Genomic DNA, 17182 nt, shown 5'->3' with positions numbered 1-17182 from the left:
GCGACGCCATCTGCGACGACTGGGTTGTCAGCATAAATTGGCCTTTACTAGTTCTTTTAGGAACCAATTCGTCCGATTCCATTTTTAATTTGTCGCTGGAATTGACAGAGCTTACACACACGGGAGCCTATGCAAAATCAGCGATTGCACGAACTGAGCCAGCGCTGTAAACCGGAACCAGGAAATCTTCCCGCCGGCAGTGTTGCCAGATACTGCTGACGTTTTCCAGCCCAAAATATGTTCAAAACCCGCCAAAACGCACTTAAAACCGCCCAATCTGGCAACACAACCGAAACTAGAAAATCTTCCCGGAAGTTCCTTTCAGCACCGAGATGTCGCCCGGGATTGGTTGGCGAGTGCGTGACATTATTGTTTTCTTTACCCTTAGGCAGCCTCTCACGTTACTGCCTGAGGGCCAGGGAGAAAACCACCGGGAAATGTTTTAAACAAACACGAAACGAACGCAAGTCGGAAGATGACCATAAAATACTCGATAGTTACGATATAATAATTTTATGTAACGCACACAGAATTTTCGGCGATATATCGAGTATATTCGATATATCGCACAGCCCTACTTTGTGGCTAATATGAAGGATTTGGACAGAACAGGTCAGACAGTCAGGATCAGAGAGGGAGCTGTTCCTTCAGTCTTCAGTTTCCCAGCTCATCTCCACCGGGTAGGTGTAGAGTTATAAGCAGTGAGAATTAGATAATACAGTGCCACACTATGATGAACGTTTTTGAACGTATGATGAACCTTTCTGAATGTGAAGGAATCAGTGATGTATTTTGTTTTGGTATGACGTTAGAACCTGGCCGAACTCAGTTTGGCGGTCATTCAGCTCACTTTATTCAACGAGAGTAGGTCTGTGTGGTGACTCAATACATAAAACAGTACATTTTTATTTTCATTCACTATTTCCAGTTTTTCCACTATTTCCATCATTTATCATATTCAGTCTTGTAGGTTTGTTATTGTGGCCTCAGGTTTTGGTAGCTTGCTACGGTATGCTGACTGATTAGCTTACCTGAGCTATCTATCGCGTATCTGTCGCTAGTTTGCAGTGTACAGGGTATTTCGCACACTATTTATAACCATCACATTAAAAGTTATGCGTGTTTTGATGCCTGTTTGTTTCCCAAATATATACACGTGTGTGTCTTAATGGGTGAATAAAAGGCATCGAGTTAAATATTATTGTAGAAAGGGGCTTTATGAAGTTCAGTCCATTTACTTGCATTGGTTTACGGGGAAGATTTGCCACATCAAATATGGCGGACACTCTGACGTATCCCAGCAACGGGCCACCAGCTCAATGTGGCGTCTATGTTTATATGTCTATGGATGAATTAACCAAATCACATATTGATTTATACTGGGAGGGACCAAAAAAAAAAAAAAAAATCTCGCCCTAGACCTTCTCAAAGGCCAACAGGAGTTTACAAGTCAGCATGGCAGTGCAGTCACCTTCCAGCCAGTGTAGCGTTCATCAGTAGTGTTCGTGAATGCTAATAAAGCGGTCAAGCCAGCGCTATCGACAGCAAGTAGCACAGGCTAACGACCAAGAAACTAAGATTTAGGTCTCCAGACTTTTCTTCCACGCTGCACGCTCACTACAGTATTTCACTATGCTCACACTGCAGGCTGAAGTGACTCAAATCCGATTTTTTCGCCCATATGTGACCTGTATCCGATCTTTTATTGACAATATGAACGACACAGATCCGATTTTTTCAAATCCGACCCAGGCCGTTTGGATATGTGGTCCTAATTCCGATTCCTATCCGATCTTTTCATATGCGACTTCAGTCTGAACGGCCAGGTCGCATTCATCCGACTTACACGTCATCAACAAGCCACAAACGTCACTATTCTGCGCTGAAGTAGGCGGCGGGTCTCTCAAAAACAGTTACAACAACATGGCTTTGATGTTCCTTTGAACGGAGGTTGCAGTCACTACCCCGCAGAACGCCCGAGCCAAAACCCTTGCCCTTTTCCTTCTCAACCTCCTCCTTAACATCAGGCTATTGTGCATGTTCTGGCTCCGTCGCAACAACAACTGCATCATCGCCAGGTACTCCATGCTGGCTACTGTCATACACAGGAAACTTTAGGTTACTTCCGTAAACACTGGCCATGCTCACTGCGTGTGACGTCGTCGTATCCTGCAATGCGCATGCGGGACACTTTTAGGTCGCTTTTCGTTCATACTGAGGATCACATACAAGTCGCATACATTTGTTAATGTGAACGACCTCACAAAAAAATCGGATTTCACAAAAAAATCAGAATTGAGCATTAAGCCTTGCAGTGTAAACGTAGTGTTTTTCGCTCAGACTTAAGTATTCATTTCCCTGTGTAATTTATTTAGTTACTTTTAAAATCAACATCGACAACTACACACAACAGAGCTACCTGCCGCTAATCCTTTACAAAAGTCCTTCGCCCTGTTGCTTTTTTGGTGTCTGGCTAAGCTCAAGTCCCAGCTCTAATAGAAATACTTCGCCACTGCTTGTAAATATGCATGAAGAATATCTAATCAAGTTTTGGTAGCGGGCGGCACAGTGGTGCAGTGGAGTTTGCATGTTCTCCCCGTGTCCGCGTGGGTTTCCTCCAGGTGCTCCGGTTTCTCCCACAGTCCAAAGACATGCAGGTTAGGTTAACTGGTGACTCTAAATTGACCGTAGGTGTGAATGTGAGTGTGAATGGTTGTCTGTGTCTATGTGTCAGCCCTGTGATGACCTGGCGACTTGTCCAGGGTGTACCCCGCCTTTCGCCCATAGTCAGCTGGGATAGGCTCCAGCTTGCCTGCGACCCTGTAGAAGGATAAAGCGGCTAGAGATAATGAGATGAGTTTTGGTAGCCTATTGGGTGTTTAATACGTCTTTCTCTTTCCTGGTGAACAAAGAAATGCTTTTGAATTGAATATTCACATCAGCGCCGACGTGTGACGTCATGTCTCGACAACTATGCGATATCGTAAACCATATTCAACGCTCATTCTCCATTGGGTAGAGTGACGCAACACAGTGATATGCTAACAATACTGCATGCTATCAAACCAAATGAACGAAACCCGCTAGAAGGGAATAGAACACGTTTTTATTCCATCGAAAAAGTGTCCTGTACTATGTATAAAGGTACTGAATTCATTCATATAAAATAATGAGCATTGTTTTACTTTCTTAGCTTGCATCAAGTTTTTCCCCATATTCTGCTACCACAGCTGTCCAGAAGAGGGCAGATTCTACTTACAAATCAATCTGTATGCTGTTCCAGCTCTCTGATCAGCATAAATTCCAACCGTGACTGCTGTACTGACCTGTCGAGTGAGCGCGAGGTGAGCTCCTCTCCCTGGGACGAAGGGCTCAGGTAGATTTCCATCGTGTCCTCGGCTGCGGTGCATGGGGACGAGGTGGGCAGGTACACAGCTGTCCACACCTGCAATGCTCGCGTGTGACACACCGGCTGCAAGATCTGTCCCAGAGGTTACAAAAAGGTCATGACATGGGTCATCTTTCTATAGTCTAGATAGATTTTTTTTTTTTTTTTTACAGACATGTCCAGTCAAAGCCTAAACGAAGGCTTAAAGATGCAAGAAGAAAATCCCAAGATCAATTAAAATCATAAGAACCCTAATTATTAGGAAAAGTGTCTGTACTTGTAAGTCGTTTTTCCGTCAGCTCCCACATGCTTTCATTAACATCGAACTACACGAACACTTCAAGTTATGTGTGTAATTATACTGCAATAGAGCAGTGGTCAACAGTTCTCTCCAGCAAAGCCACTCTAAAAACAAAAGCATGCAATAAATCAGCACTACGCGGATTTTTTCTTCTTAAATAGCTTCAAGATTACCATATCATGGCAGGGGATGTAGAGAAAGTTTTGAAAGTTCTTGTTGCCGGCACGGAGCAGCGACCAGACAGAGCATGTCCGCTTGTAGACGTTTCGAGATTCCCGCTCTCGGGCGTTATTACACAGGAATGTTCCATACAGACACGAGTATGTGTGCTGCACCAGCTTCACCTGCAAAACACACACACACATTTCCATTGCTCCTGAGTCAAGTGCCCCCCCCCACTCATTTGCATCAAAACATCTTTTGTATGAAGAGATATCAATCAGCTTAAAGTGCATATTCTGGACCAATTTCAGGGTTTTTTTTTATATGCAAGTACGTCACTTTACACACTCATCCAGAAGGGTAATTTTGCACAAGGTCATCTGTCTACAGCAGAAAAAAATAAAACGCGTCTGGAAAAATCCCAAAGGAGTCTGGAGCCAGATTCGTGACGTCACCTGCGGAAGCGCCAGCAGGCCGCGCGAGCTTTGCACGGTTTCAGTGCACAGCCTGTGTAGACCAAGCGCTCCCATTTCTCTCTCATTGTCCGGTCTTTTGGAAAATGATGAATGTTGAAGAAAATGTTGAAGAAATTTGCAGAAAACCACCAGGTCGTTTTCTCAAACAAACCAGCACTCATGTAGGATTCAGAGGGAGGCGTCCCGCACGCGACGTCACGAAAATCAATGTTTGCCGGGAAATCCAAATGCCAAGTTTTTTCAGAGGCGGACCAATTCGCTTCAAATGGCTTGATTTCAACTGAATTTTTCTGGTACAGTGAACCCTCGCTATAACGCGGTTCATCTTTCGCGGCTTCGCTGTTTCACGGATTTTTTTTTTTTTTACAGTGCATTGTGTTCAGAATCCTGATTGGCTAAGGGACTGTAGTCTAGAAGTGAAAAAAGTTGATATTGGTCTTTCACTTACACCAGTGTCAACCGTTTCCGTGCCTCGTCTCTGTACAGCCTGCCAAATTTACGTTTGCAATTTTTTTCCATGCCAAAACCCACAATGTCGACAAAACGTCCTGCACCGACAAAGGCACCTCCAGACGCGCCCAAAAGGAGGATGCTAACTATCGCAGAAAAAGTTAAACTTTCGGACATGCTGAAGGAAGGTAGAAGCTATGCTGCTGTGGGGCGCCATTACGGAATAAATGAATCTTCGGTTCGTTCCATAAAGAAGGAGGAAAATAAAATAAGGACGACAGCAGCAATAAGTTTTAACAAGGATGCAAAAAGGGTTGTGACTGTCCGCAACAAGACCAACAACTACCCATAACCATGTTCTTCTCTCGGAGAAAGACACCTGCACCACAGCCTTCAGCAGAAAATGACGCTACAGCGGAGTGGAGTCAGGACGAAGAGGCACAGTCAGAGGGACTGTGAAATACGCGCGAGTCGCAATGTGTCTAACCTCGTATTCATTATTAAAAATATTATTTTACAGTATTATTACAGTATTATTTTAAAAGTATTAAAAACTGTCAGTTACTTGCAAGAACGTTTTTTTTTTTAAATTTCTTAAACAAATGCTTTACATTTGTATTGTATAATAGTTGTAAAAAAATAAAGTTGACTATTTCACAGATTTTGCCTATCGCGGGTCCTTTTTGGAACGTAACCCCCGCGATAAACGAGGGTTCACTGTATTGCGCAAGGTAAAAAAAAAAAATTGCACAAAATGCAAAATGTGACAGATATTTGACCAAAGTTTAATATAAAATAGGAGAATTACATTGATCTTGCTCCTGAATTTACCCGGGATATGCACTTTAAAAGATGATCTTCATATTATCTTATTAGCATTAGGGATAAAAAGGATGATGATTGAAAAAAAGATGGAAAACTATAGATTAATAAAAAAAAGTCATCTCTAATGCACGGCAAACGTACAGCTTTCGTTCTTCTGTAAATTTCATTAAAATAAAACCAGCAATCATTAATGATTGCTTTAAATATAACAGTTTAATTATAAATGAAAATACATAATGAAGGGGCGGCACGGTGGTGTAGTGGTTAGCGCTATCGCCTCACAGCAAGAAGGTCCTGGGTTCGAGCCCCGGGGCCGGCGAGGGCCTTTCTGTGTGGAGTTTGCATGTTCTCCCCGTGTCCGCGTGGGTTTCCTCCGGGTGCTCCGGTTTCCCCCACAGTCCAAAGACATGCAGGTTAGGTTAACTGGTGACTCTAAATTGACCGTAGGTGTGAATGTGAGTGTGAATGGTTGTCTGTGTCTATGTGTCAGCCCTGTGATGACCTGGCGACTTGTCCAGGGTGTACCCCACCTTTCGCCCGTAGTCAGCTGGGATAGGCTCCAGCTTGCCTGCGACCCTGTAGAAGGATAAAGCGGCTAGAGATAATGAGATGAGAATACATAATGAAGATAAAATGTTCTAAAAGCAGGAAGTAGGCGGAGAGGGGGGGGAATCACAATACAGCCTAAAGCAATAAAGAATGGACAATCTATAATTGCATCTTAATATTCTGAACCAAAAACAAATTGAATTTTAAAGATCAGATCAATGGAATACAGCATAAGAACAAAATGGATGCATGCACCAGACACACACCAGAAAGGCCTCGGTGAACTCGAACCAGCAGGGAAACTGTTTTAAGAGCTGATGGACACAATCAAGCCACTGCAGGAAGACTGGGCACTGCTCGTTCACGTCCTCTGCGTTCTCGCCATGACCGCAGCGGTCCGCAAACTTGTGACCGAAATCTAGCCACTCTGTTTCCACCAGCACCTGGAAACCCTGCAGAGATTAAAAGAAACATGGTTCAAAAAGTCAGGCGAGGACAGAATTTGCTTTCTAATGGCACCACTGTTCTTGAACCCTACAGTGAAAAGGATCACAAAATTGGAAAACACCATGAGAATCAAAATGCATTTGCATTCTATAGACCCCTTTCACTGACGTCACCCGAAACCGGAAGTAAACAGACCCTGCGCCATTTTGGAAGACCAACAAACTCGTGATAAGGGGATAATAACGGCAGCGGTATGTGAACCCACGAGAATAAAGTGGAGTGGCAAACGACTTAAACAAATCTGAGCTGTTTTATTTATGATTTATTGGCCCAACAGTAGACTTGAAAGAAACCTGTGTGAGACTTGGCAAAAAACTGTGGATATAATGGATAAGTCTGTGCATGATCTGCAGACACTTTGAGGTAAGCAAACGCAAGAAATTCAGATTTAAAACATGCTAAAGTGGCCCCAAGTTGATAACTGTATGAGGAGCAAGCCTCCCAGACTTCTACAATTTAATAATAATAATAATAATAATAATAATAATAATAATTTAGGATGGTTTGGGGCTTGCTCGCTGCTGCCAGGTTGGTTGTTCAGTAGCCTGACTGTTTTTTTTTTCCTTGCGTGTGGTATCATTGTTGATGCGAGGTTGTTTTTTGAACATGCCAATGCGGACACGATTTCCCCTGATGAGTTATGACTTCAGACGCGATGCGTGTGTGGAGTCCGCGTGATATGTGCGCAAGATAGGCTTCTCATGTGTTTGGAGATCCGCGCTCCGAGACAAGCGCAAGCACACACCGCCAGGGAAAAAAAAGGGACCCCCCGAAAATATCGGCATAGTTCGAACACTGAGTGTAGGCACTGGGTGTAAACAACAAATAGTTTACAATGTCTGGGTAGCAAACAGATGGCAGAATTGGTGTCCGGTCCTCCTTATGTTTCCATTCTCCCTTGCCACGAGTCTTATCATATGGGTCAAACCCATCAATCACAGCCAGTTTCTCCACATACCGTGCCCTTTCTGCAGCTGGTAATGTACTCACATAACCAGAATTATCAGCCATCGTGTCACTTTACTCTCGCTCGTACTTTGTTTTATATTGTGAGTGCATGTACTTGGTCTTCCAATATGGCGCCTAACAAAATCTCGCGGCGCGGTGACGTCATGTGAAAGGGGTCTATAAGGTGTGTGGGGGAAGGGAAGGGACAGATTCCCTTCTGGGTGGCCTTGGACAGTGGGATTATAAATCATTACATTATACACGTGCTGAAAGCTGGTACCAAGTATGCTGAAGATGCTCAGTACGAGTCCTGAGATGAGCACAGGACAGTATTAATGATTACAGCAGTAGTAGGGATGTCAAAATAGCCATATATTGATTATTACATTATTTTATTGATATGCTTTTGAGGCATCAATATATTAAAATTACCCGATGTTTAAATCAGACGGCTAATACATGTGCTTTCCGGTTGATTCGTTTGGCCTTCTGTTTCAATATCTTCCAGAGGTCACAAGGGCGCGAAATAAAATCGAGGCTTTGTATGGTTATTCCTAAGTTACCTTGCTCGCTCACAATCAGGCAGGCTTAAACAGCTCCACCTCGTGGTGCTTCCACAAGACAGCATGTACTGAAAGCCTTCACAATTTACACTGGATATATATATATTATATATATATATATATTTAAAAAAAAAAAAAAAAAAAACACACCCTGTTAAAATATATATTTTTTTTACATCAGAAAAACCTGAGACGATAAACAATTTCAAAACTTTTCCCACCTTAATGTGACCTATAACATGTACAATTCAATTGAAAAACAAATCGGGGGGGGGGGGGGGGGGGGGGGGGGGGGAAAAATAAAAAATGTACAATAAGCTGGTTGCATAAGTGTGCACACCCTTAAACTAATACTTTGTTGAAGCACCTTTTGATTTTATTACAGCATTCAGTCTTTTTGGGTTCACACCCGCCATCAGTTAAAATGACTCTGATTAACCACAAATAAAGTTCAGACGTTTACTCAGTTGCATCCTCCAGCAAAAGCCAGGGTTCACAGAGAGCTTACAAAGCATCAAAGGGATCTCATTGTTGAAGGGTATCAGTCAGGAGAAGGGTACAAAAACATTTCTACGGCATTAGATATCCCATGGAGCACAGTGAAGACCGTCATCAAGAACTGGAGAAAATATGGGACAACAGAGACATTACTGAGAACTGGACGTCCCTCCAAAATTGATGAAAAGACAAGACGAAAACTGGTCAGGGAGGCTGCCGAGAGGCCTACAGCAACACTGAAGGAGCTGCAGGAATTTCTGGCAAGTACTGGTTGTGTACGACATGTGACAACAATCTCCCGTATTCTCCATATGTCTGGACTATGGGGTAGGGTCAAAGAAAAACATCCAGGCCTGGCTAAATTTTACAAAAAAAAAAAAAAAACATCAACTCTCCCAAAAGCGTGTGGGAAAATGTGTTATGGTCTGATGAAACCAAGGTTGAACTTTTTGGCCACAATTCCAAAAGGTATGTCTAGCACAAAAACGCTGCGCATCACCAAAAGAACCCCATACCCACGGTGAAGCATGGTGGTGGCAGCAGCATGTTTTGGGGTTGTTTTTCTTCAGCTGGAACAGGGGCTTTAGTCAAGGTGGAGGGAATTATGAACAGTTCTAAATACCAGTCAGTTTTGGCCCAAAACCTTCAGGTTTCTGCTAGAAAGCTGAAGATAGAGGAATTTCATCTTTCAGCATGACAATAACCCCCCAAAAAAGTTTTGGAATGGCCCAGCCAGAGCCCAGACCTAAATCCAATAAAAAATCTGTGGGGTGACGTGAAGAGGGCTGTGCACAAGAGACGCCTTCGCAATCTGACAGATTTGGAGCGCTTTTGCAAGGAAGAGTGGGCAAACATTGCCAAGTCTAGATGTGGCAGGCTGATAGACTCCGACCCAAAAAGACTGAATGCTGTAATTAAATCAAAAGGTACTTCAACAAAGTACTAGTTTAAGGGTGTGCACACTTATGCAACCAGCTTACTGTACATTTTTTAATGTCTCTCCCCCCAACAGATTTGTTTGTTCAATTGAATTGTACAGGTTATAGGTCACATTAAAGGTGGGAAAAGTTTTGAAGTTATTTATCGTGGTCTCTTTTTTTTTTTTTTTACATCAGAAAAACCTAACAGGGTGTGTACACTTTATATCCACTGTAGATAATTGGGAGTCATTTAGTTACGCCTATTTATTTCTATCTGAAAAATCATATATAATATGCTGATAATCTTCAGGAAAATTTACTGATCGGTGCATGAAAGAGCCATCAATCCCAAGCGTAGCTCCAGGGCACAAATCAACAGGATTTTGTATTAAAGTGCATATCCTGGACCAAATTATTATTATTATTTTTTTTTATATGAAAGTATGTCCCTTTACACACTCATCCAGAAGGGTAATTTTGCACAAGGCCATCTGTCTACAGCAGAAAAAAATAAAATAACAAAACACGTCTGGAAAAACCCCAAGGGAGTCTGGAGCCAGATTCGTGACGTTACCTGAGGAAGCGCCAGCAGGCTGCGCGAGCTTGCACGGTTTCAGTGCACAGCCTGTGTAGACCAAGTTTAGCAGCTAGCGATTTTGCATTGAAATATGGAATTGTCACCAGAGCGCAATGTGGGAAACGATGAGTACTAATCCCATCATGATTGGTGTTGCTACACCCTCCTACGATACATCTGTTAACCATTTAAATAATTACGCGATAACGTTGAAGAAATTTGCAGAAAACCACCAGGTCGTTTTCTCATAAACAAACCAGCGCTGACGTAGGATTCAGAGGGAGGCGTCCCGCACGCGACGTCACGAAAATCAATGTTTGCCTGGTAAATCCAAATGCCAAGTTTTTCCAGAGGCGGACCAATTCACCTCAAATGGCTTGATTTCAACTGAATTTTTCCGGTATTGCGCAAGGTAAAAAAATTGCACAAAATGTGAGAGATATTTGACCGAAGTTTAATATAAAATAGGAGAATTACATTGATCTTGCTCCTGAATTTACCCGTGATGTGCACTTTAAGGGTTAGTGTTTTTTTTTTTAATTCAAACTGGACCAGCCATACACACTGCATTATACTACAAACCATGAAAAGGTGAAAATTGCGCCAATTATATTTTAAAATTATTTAGCTTCAGCTCTTCATGCAGACATGTTTACCTCTGGCAACTTGGTTGGAGGAGGTTATACATGTTCTCGCCTCCATTTGTTTGTCTGTTCCCAATGTAACTCAAAGTAGCAAATAGATTTTGAAAAAATTTTGAGGAAAGGTGAGCCATGGACCAAGGAACAGCTGATTCGGTTTTGATGCAAATTTGAACATGTGGCTTGGCGGAGGTATACACTACCACCCTTCTAGGTTTTTTTTTTTTTTTTTTAAAAAGACCTGGAGTAGAATAAATGTACAGTTGTGCTCATAAGTTTACATACCCTGGCAGAATTTTTGCTTTCTTGGCCTTTTTTCAGAGAATATGAATGATAACACAAAAACTTTTTCCCCACTCGTGGTTAGTGGTTGGGTGAAGCCATTTATTGATAACTGTGTTTTCTATTTTTAAATCATAATGACAACAAAAAACATCCAAATGACCCTGATCAAAAGTTTACATACCCCAGTTCTTAATACCGTGTATTGCCCCCTCTAACATCAATGACAGCCTGAAGTCTTTTGCATGGGTGTTAGCAGACAGAAGTCATTTTGACTGAAAGGAGAAGAAAAAAAAAACACTTACTGAAGCCGGAGGCTGAGGGTGCGCAGCAGCCGAACGAGCCGGCAACGCCGGCAAGGCATGAAGCAGCGCCTTGGGCTTATAGCCCAAGGAGTGCGGGGAGGGTGCGGGAGGGGGTATCCCCCTCCCGCAAGGGGGGTCTGGGGGATCACCCCCAGAAAATTTTTGAAAATACAGTGCTCTGAGGTGCTTTCTGAGCCCATTTTGCAAGGTTATAAATGAAAAATAACAGTGAGTATTCAAGACATAATATGGTCTATATGTACAAAATAATTTTAATGGTTGGACCACAATTTTAAATTCAAATACAGGTAAATATCACACTAGATAATAGCTAGCTATTGTACCACACAACAGCCTACATAGTGATGGTAGCAAATCAACTTTCTTCTTTACTATTTGCAGAAGAAATATTTCAAATATTCATAGAACACTATTTTAAGACTGTTCAGCAATGTTTAACTAGTTTATCAAATGCTGGAATTTTCTTTTTACATGTGTGAATACCACTAAATGTAGGTAAACTATCTACATTTAGTGGTATACACATGTAAAAAAATTGTTTTCAGCATTTGATAAAACTGAAAATAGTGTTCTATGAATTTTGGAATAATTATTTTACTGTATGTAGTAATGGAAAAGGTGATCTAGTATGTGGCAATGGTTTACCTACATTTAGTGGTATTCACACATGTAAAAAGAAAATTCCAGCATTTGATAAACTAGTTAAACATTGCTGAACAGTCTTAAAATAGTGTTCTGTGAATATTTGAAATATTTCTTCTGCAAATAGTAAAGAAGAAAGTTGATTTGCTACCATCACTATGTAGGCTGTTGTGTGGTACAATAGCTAGCTATTATCTAGTGTGATATTTACCTGTATTTGAATTTAAAATTGTGGTCCAACCATTAAAATTATTTTGTACATATAGACCATATTATGTCTTGAACACTCACTGTTATTTTTCATTTATAACCTTGCAAAATGGGCTCAGAAAGCACCTCAGAGCACTGTATTTTCAAAAATTTTCTGGGGGTGATCCCCCAGACCCCCCTTGCGGGAGGGGGATACCCCCTCCCGCACCCTCCCCGCGCACCTTGGGCTATAAGCCCAAGGCGCTGCTTCATGCCTTGCCGGCGTTGCCGGCTCGTTCGGTTGCTGTGCACCCTCAGCCTCCGGCTTCAGTAAGTTTTTTCAGTCAAAATGACTTCTGTCTGGGGGCGTCGTGGCTCAGGTGGATAAGGCGCCATACCATAAATCCGGGCGACCCGGGTTCAATTCCGGCCCGAGGTCATTTCCCGATCCCTCCCCGTCTCTCTCTCTCTCCTGCTCATTTCCTGTCTCTACACTGTCCTATCCAATAAAGGTGCAAAAAGCCCAAAAAATATCTTTAAAAAAAAAAAATTACTTCTGTCTGCTAACACCCATGGTTTCTTAATTTCTGCTTTATATGCGCCGATTTCCAGAAAATTTGGCATTATAACTGTCAGACTTCAATCGTTGTTTGTTTGCTACAATGTTGATAGTTTGCCAAGAATGGCCTAAGATACAGCTCGGTAATATTCGGATTTCAGCGACAGTGCACAACATGCAAACACACCCGAGATGGAGCTTTACGGCATACTAATCATGAAAAAAACTACTACGGAAAGCTTATAGTGCCAAACCAAAAAACGTTTATATACTGGTGGAATTTGAAAGCTTAAAAAAAAAAAAAAAAAAACCCAGAATATTGGCATTTTATTTTTGACGGAAATCCGTATTTCCGTCCAGGTACTAACACCCATGGGCTTTTGTGGTAGTTGTGGATGAGGCTCTTTATTTTCTCAGATGGTAAAGCTGCCCATTCTTCTTGGCAAAAAGCCTCCAGTTCCTGTAAATTCCTGGGCTGTCTTGCATGAACTGCACGCCTGAGATCTCCCCAGAGTGGCTCAATGATACTGAGGTCAGGAGACTGAGATGGCCACTCCAGAACCTTCACTTTGTTCTGCTGTAGCCAATGACAGGTCAACTTGGCCTTGTGTTTTGGATCGTTGTCATGTTGGAACGTCCAAGTACGTCCCATGCGCAGCTTCCGGGCTGATGAGTGCAAATTTGCCTCCAGTATTGGCTGATAACGTGCTGCATTCATCTTTCCTTCAACTTTGACCAAGTTTCCTGTGCCTTTGTAGCTCACACATCCCCAAAACATCAGCGATCCACCTCCGTGCTTTACAGTAGGAATGGTGTTCCTTTCATCACAGGCCTTGTTGACACCTCTCCAAATGTAACGTTTATGGTTGTGGCCAAAAAGTTCAATTTTGGTCTCATCACTCCAAATTACCTTGTTCCAGAAGTTTTGAGGCTTGTCTCTGTGCTGTTTGGCGTACTGTAAGCGAGATACTTTGTGGCATTTGCCTGGTTTTAACAGAGCCCCTGATTTTCCATTTGTTAATCACAGTTTGAACACTGCTGACTGGCATTATCAATTCCGTGGATCTCTTTTTGTATCCCTTTCCTGTTTTATACAGTTCAACTACCTTTTCCCGTAGAGCCGTAGACAATTCTTTTGCTTTCCCCATGACTCAGAATCCAGAAATGTCAGTGGCTGGATGAAAGATGCAGGAGTCTGTCTGGATCCCAGAAACTCACTCAGCTTTTATGCACACACACTGATTACAAGCAAACAGATCACAGGTGAGGAAGTTACCTTTAGTAGCCATTCAAACCCATGTGTGTCAACTTCTGTGCATGTTATCAGGCCAAAATCACCAGGGTATGTGAACTTTTGATCAGGGTCATTTGGGTAGTTTCTGTTGTCATTATGATTTAAAAAGAGAAAAAACACAGTCGTTTGACAATAAATGGTTTCACCCAACCACTAAGCATGAGTGGAAAAGATGTTGTTGGGGTTCAACCCAGCCAGAGACCCCGATTCCTTCGTGGGCCCCCTCGGATCCAGGACGAATGAAACATCACTCTTTTGTGTTGATGTCACAGTGTCCTTTTAATCTAATGAGTCTGTTACATTTATCCATTTCGTTTCAGGGATCCAAGATGACTATTTGCACTCCTGACTCACTGCCTCCTGCTTTATCTTATCTTTCTTCACATGTGACTGTGCGAATAAACTGACATGTGAAACCTCTCTGGTTCCCCTGTCTGTTTCTATCGACCTGTTTCATTCGTCCCGGATCCGAGGGGGCCCACGAAAGAATCGGGGTCTCTGGCTGGGTTGAACCCCAACAATTTGGTGTCAGATGTTTTTGTGTTATCATTCATATTCTCTGAAAAATGGTCAAAAAATCATAGATTCTGCCAGGGTATGTAAACTTATGAGCACAACTGTATAACAGGATCTTATATAGTTGAATATGAATTTGTGCCTTCACATGCAACATATAAAATCAAAAAACATGACGTGGAAAAACTTTTGTTCTGAAGTCTCCATCATGGACACAAGATACAGTTACTAACCACTGGAAGGCAGCATGAGACAGGAAGTCGTCTTGAGGCGCCTCATTTTGGCCAAATTTGAAGGCGAAATTACATATATTCTTTTTAGAAAAGGCAAATCCCATAATCCTGGTCTATTACAAACCGTCTCCAGTCAGTGAAAGAGCAGAGAAAATGACTGTTTTCTATCTGTCTGAGGTGGTTCAAGTCAGTTTGCTGATCTGTGCACCACCAAGTCATTTAGTTTATCCTCACGTACCGTGGACCAAACAGTCACTAATATCGCACTGCGCTGCACTCCTCTGGTTTATACTCTTGTAGCATTTGCAATTTACTACATGTGCATTAGAAACCTTGTATCCTGGACTCGGTATTTCACGCATGTATAGATGTTTTTAACAGATATGACTCTACCTCGATGGTTCTGTAGTAGGGGTCGAGCAGGACCTTAGCAAGAGCCACAATCTGAGGCGTGCGGTCCCAGCCATCAGAGCAGTGGACCAGCACTGGACGTCCCTCCCTCTCCATGGCAGAGCTCACCAGAGTGGCTGCCTTCAGCATGACAGACAAGTGCTGCAGCCAGCGTGTACTCTCGAGTGCAGACAGCCAGCTGGAGACAGGAAGTAGCACACAGAGCATTAGCGTTCATTCAAATTACTACGGAGACCAAAAGCCTGAGTGCACCTACGAGAACGGTTTTGCAAAGTACCGAACAGTAAGGAATCTTTATTCAGTTTGCACTGAATTCAGAAAATCATTAAACATTATGTACAACCAAGACAAAATTGCCTATTTCAGAAACTGAGATGAAACCGATATCTGAATATCCACAAAATATAAAAAAATCACTCGATTACAAGCCCAAATCTTGGATCAAATCTGACTTACTTTTGAGTCAATTTAACAATAATTAGTCTGATCATGTCTCACATTTTATCTTCTCTCTAGATATGTTGAATTCGGACATCGGTTATCAATGCAAAATTAACTCAAGACCAGTCAGTCAATGAGTAGAAACTATACAAGACAATATCTCATCTCATCTCATTATCTCTAGCTGCTTTATCCTGTTCTACAGGGTCGCAGGCAAGCTGGAGCCTATCCCAGCTGACTGCAGGCGAAAGGCGGGGTACACCCTGGACAAGTCGCCAGGTCATCACAGGGCTGACACAGACAACCATTCACACTCACATTCACACCTACGGTCAATTTAGAGTCACCAGTTAACCCAGCGGTTCCCAAAGTGGGGGTCGCGACCCCTTTGGGGGTCGCGGAGGGACTCCAGGGGGGTCGCGGAGAGACGGGACTGTTTGCATAACACAGAAAAAAAAAAACGGGCATTGGAATGTTTTGAATGGCGTCGGAATGTTGGTAATGCGTCAGCCGGCAGAGAGTCATTAAATCAGTCTATAGAACCCAATCACCCCCTTTCACTCCATAATTGCTCCCCGCCCTCCAATATGAATTTCATTCAGTGTATAGCTGCCACGGTCATTAGAATTCAATTGCTCCCTTTCACTCAGTAATTGCGCTCCGTCCTTGAATATTAATTCAATATTAATTCGATATTGTTATTAGCAAACCCTCCTCCTGTGAATACAAACTGTATAAAACAGGTCCCTATTTTGAGATTCAGAAAAAAACATTGGACGGCGACTTTATGACAACATGGACAAGTTTCTACACGTGCTTCCTACAAAACGCAAGGCTGCTGCACAGGACGAGTTCCCATGCACTTCGGCAGCGAAAAAGATAAGGCGGTATGACGATGCATACACCGAAATGGGCTTTACGAGCACATTGGTGGGTGGTGAGGAACGACCGCAGTGTGTTCTCTGTCTGAAGGTGCTGGCGACAGAAAGTTTAAAGATGTTTATGGATGGCCATACTCCTCCCTTTTGCCACATCCTACCTCTGTGAGGTGGGCTTTTCTGCAGTGGCCTCCATCAAGACCAAATAAAGGGCAAAGTTGAACATTGAAAACGAACTAAGGGTGGCGATCTCACAGTTATCACCAAGATTTGAAAAACTCTGTACTGAAAAGCAAGCACACACTGAAAAAATATTCTGATGTTCTGTGTAATGTTCTGTTTTATTATGATGTGCAATGCTCTTTTGTGGATAATGCTCTTCTGTGAATAAAAAATAGCAACTTTAATATCCGTCTGATTATTATTATTATTATGGTTATTATTACTACACTACACACTGCATAATGGGTGGTGGTGGTGGTGGTGGTGGTCGATGTCAGGGGGTCCCAAAAATATTCTGAAGTCCAAAAGGGGGTCCCCAGCCAAAAAGTTTGGGAACCACATGTCCGCATGGGTTTCCTCCGGGTGCTCCGGTTTCCCCCACAG

The 17182-nt window shown here is 42.6% G+C and overlaps 1 protein-coding gene across 5 annotated transcripts in view; it reads right to left on the bottom strand.

The window, feature by feature from the left end:
* Positions 1-17182, bottom strand: part of mtmr4 (myotubularin related protein 4) — a 215379-nt gene that overhangs the window by 11601 nt on the left and 186596 nt on the right. For all 5 annotated transcript variants that reach the window (XM_060913060.1, XM_060913061.1, XM_060913062.1 and 2 more), the window contains 4 exons: positions 15240-15435; positions 6418-6603; positions 3863-4033; positions 3327-3481 (listed from right to left, as the gene is read on the bottom strand). In XM_060913060.1, the coding sequence (XP_060769043.1) occupies positions 3327-3481; positions 3863-4033; positions 6418-6603; positions 15240-15435 (708 nt within the window). The remainder of the gene's footprint in view (positions 1-3326; positions 3482-3862; positions 4034-6417; positions 6604-15239; positions 15436-17182) is intronic.

This window comes from Neoarius graeffei, chromosome 28 (genome assembly GCF_027579695.1).
Source record: "Neoarius graeffei isolate fNeoGra1 chromosome 28, fNeoGra1.pri, whole genome shotgun sequence".
Classification (NCBI taxonomy): Eukaryota; Metazoa; Chordata; class Actinopteri; order Siluriformes; family Ariidae; genus Neoarius; species Neoarius graeffei.
This window is presented reverse-complemented; position numbering and strand designations above follow the sequence as displayed.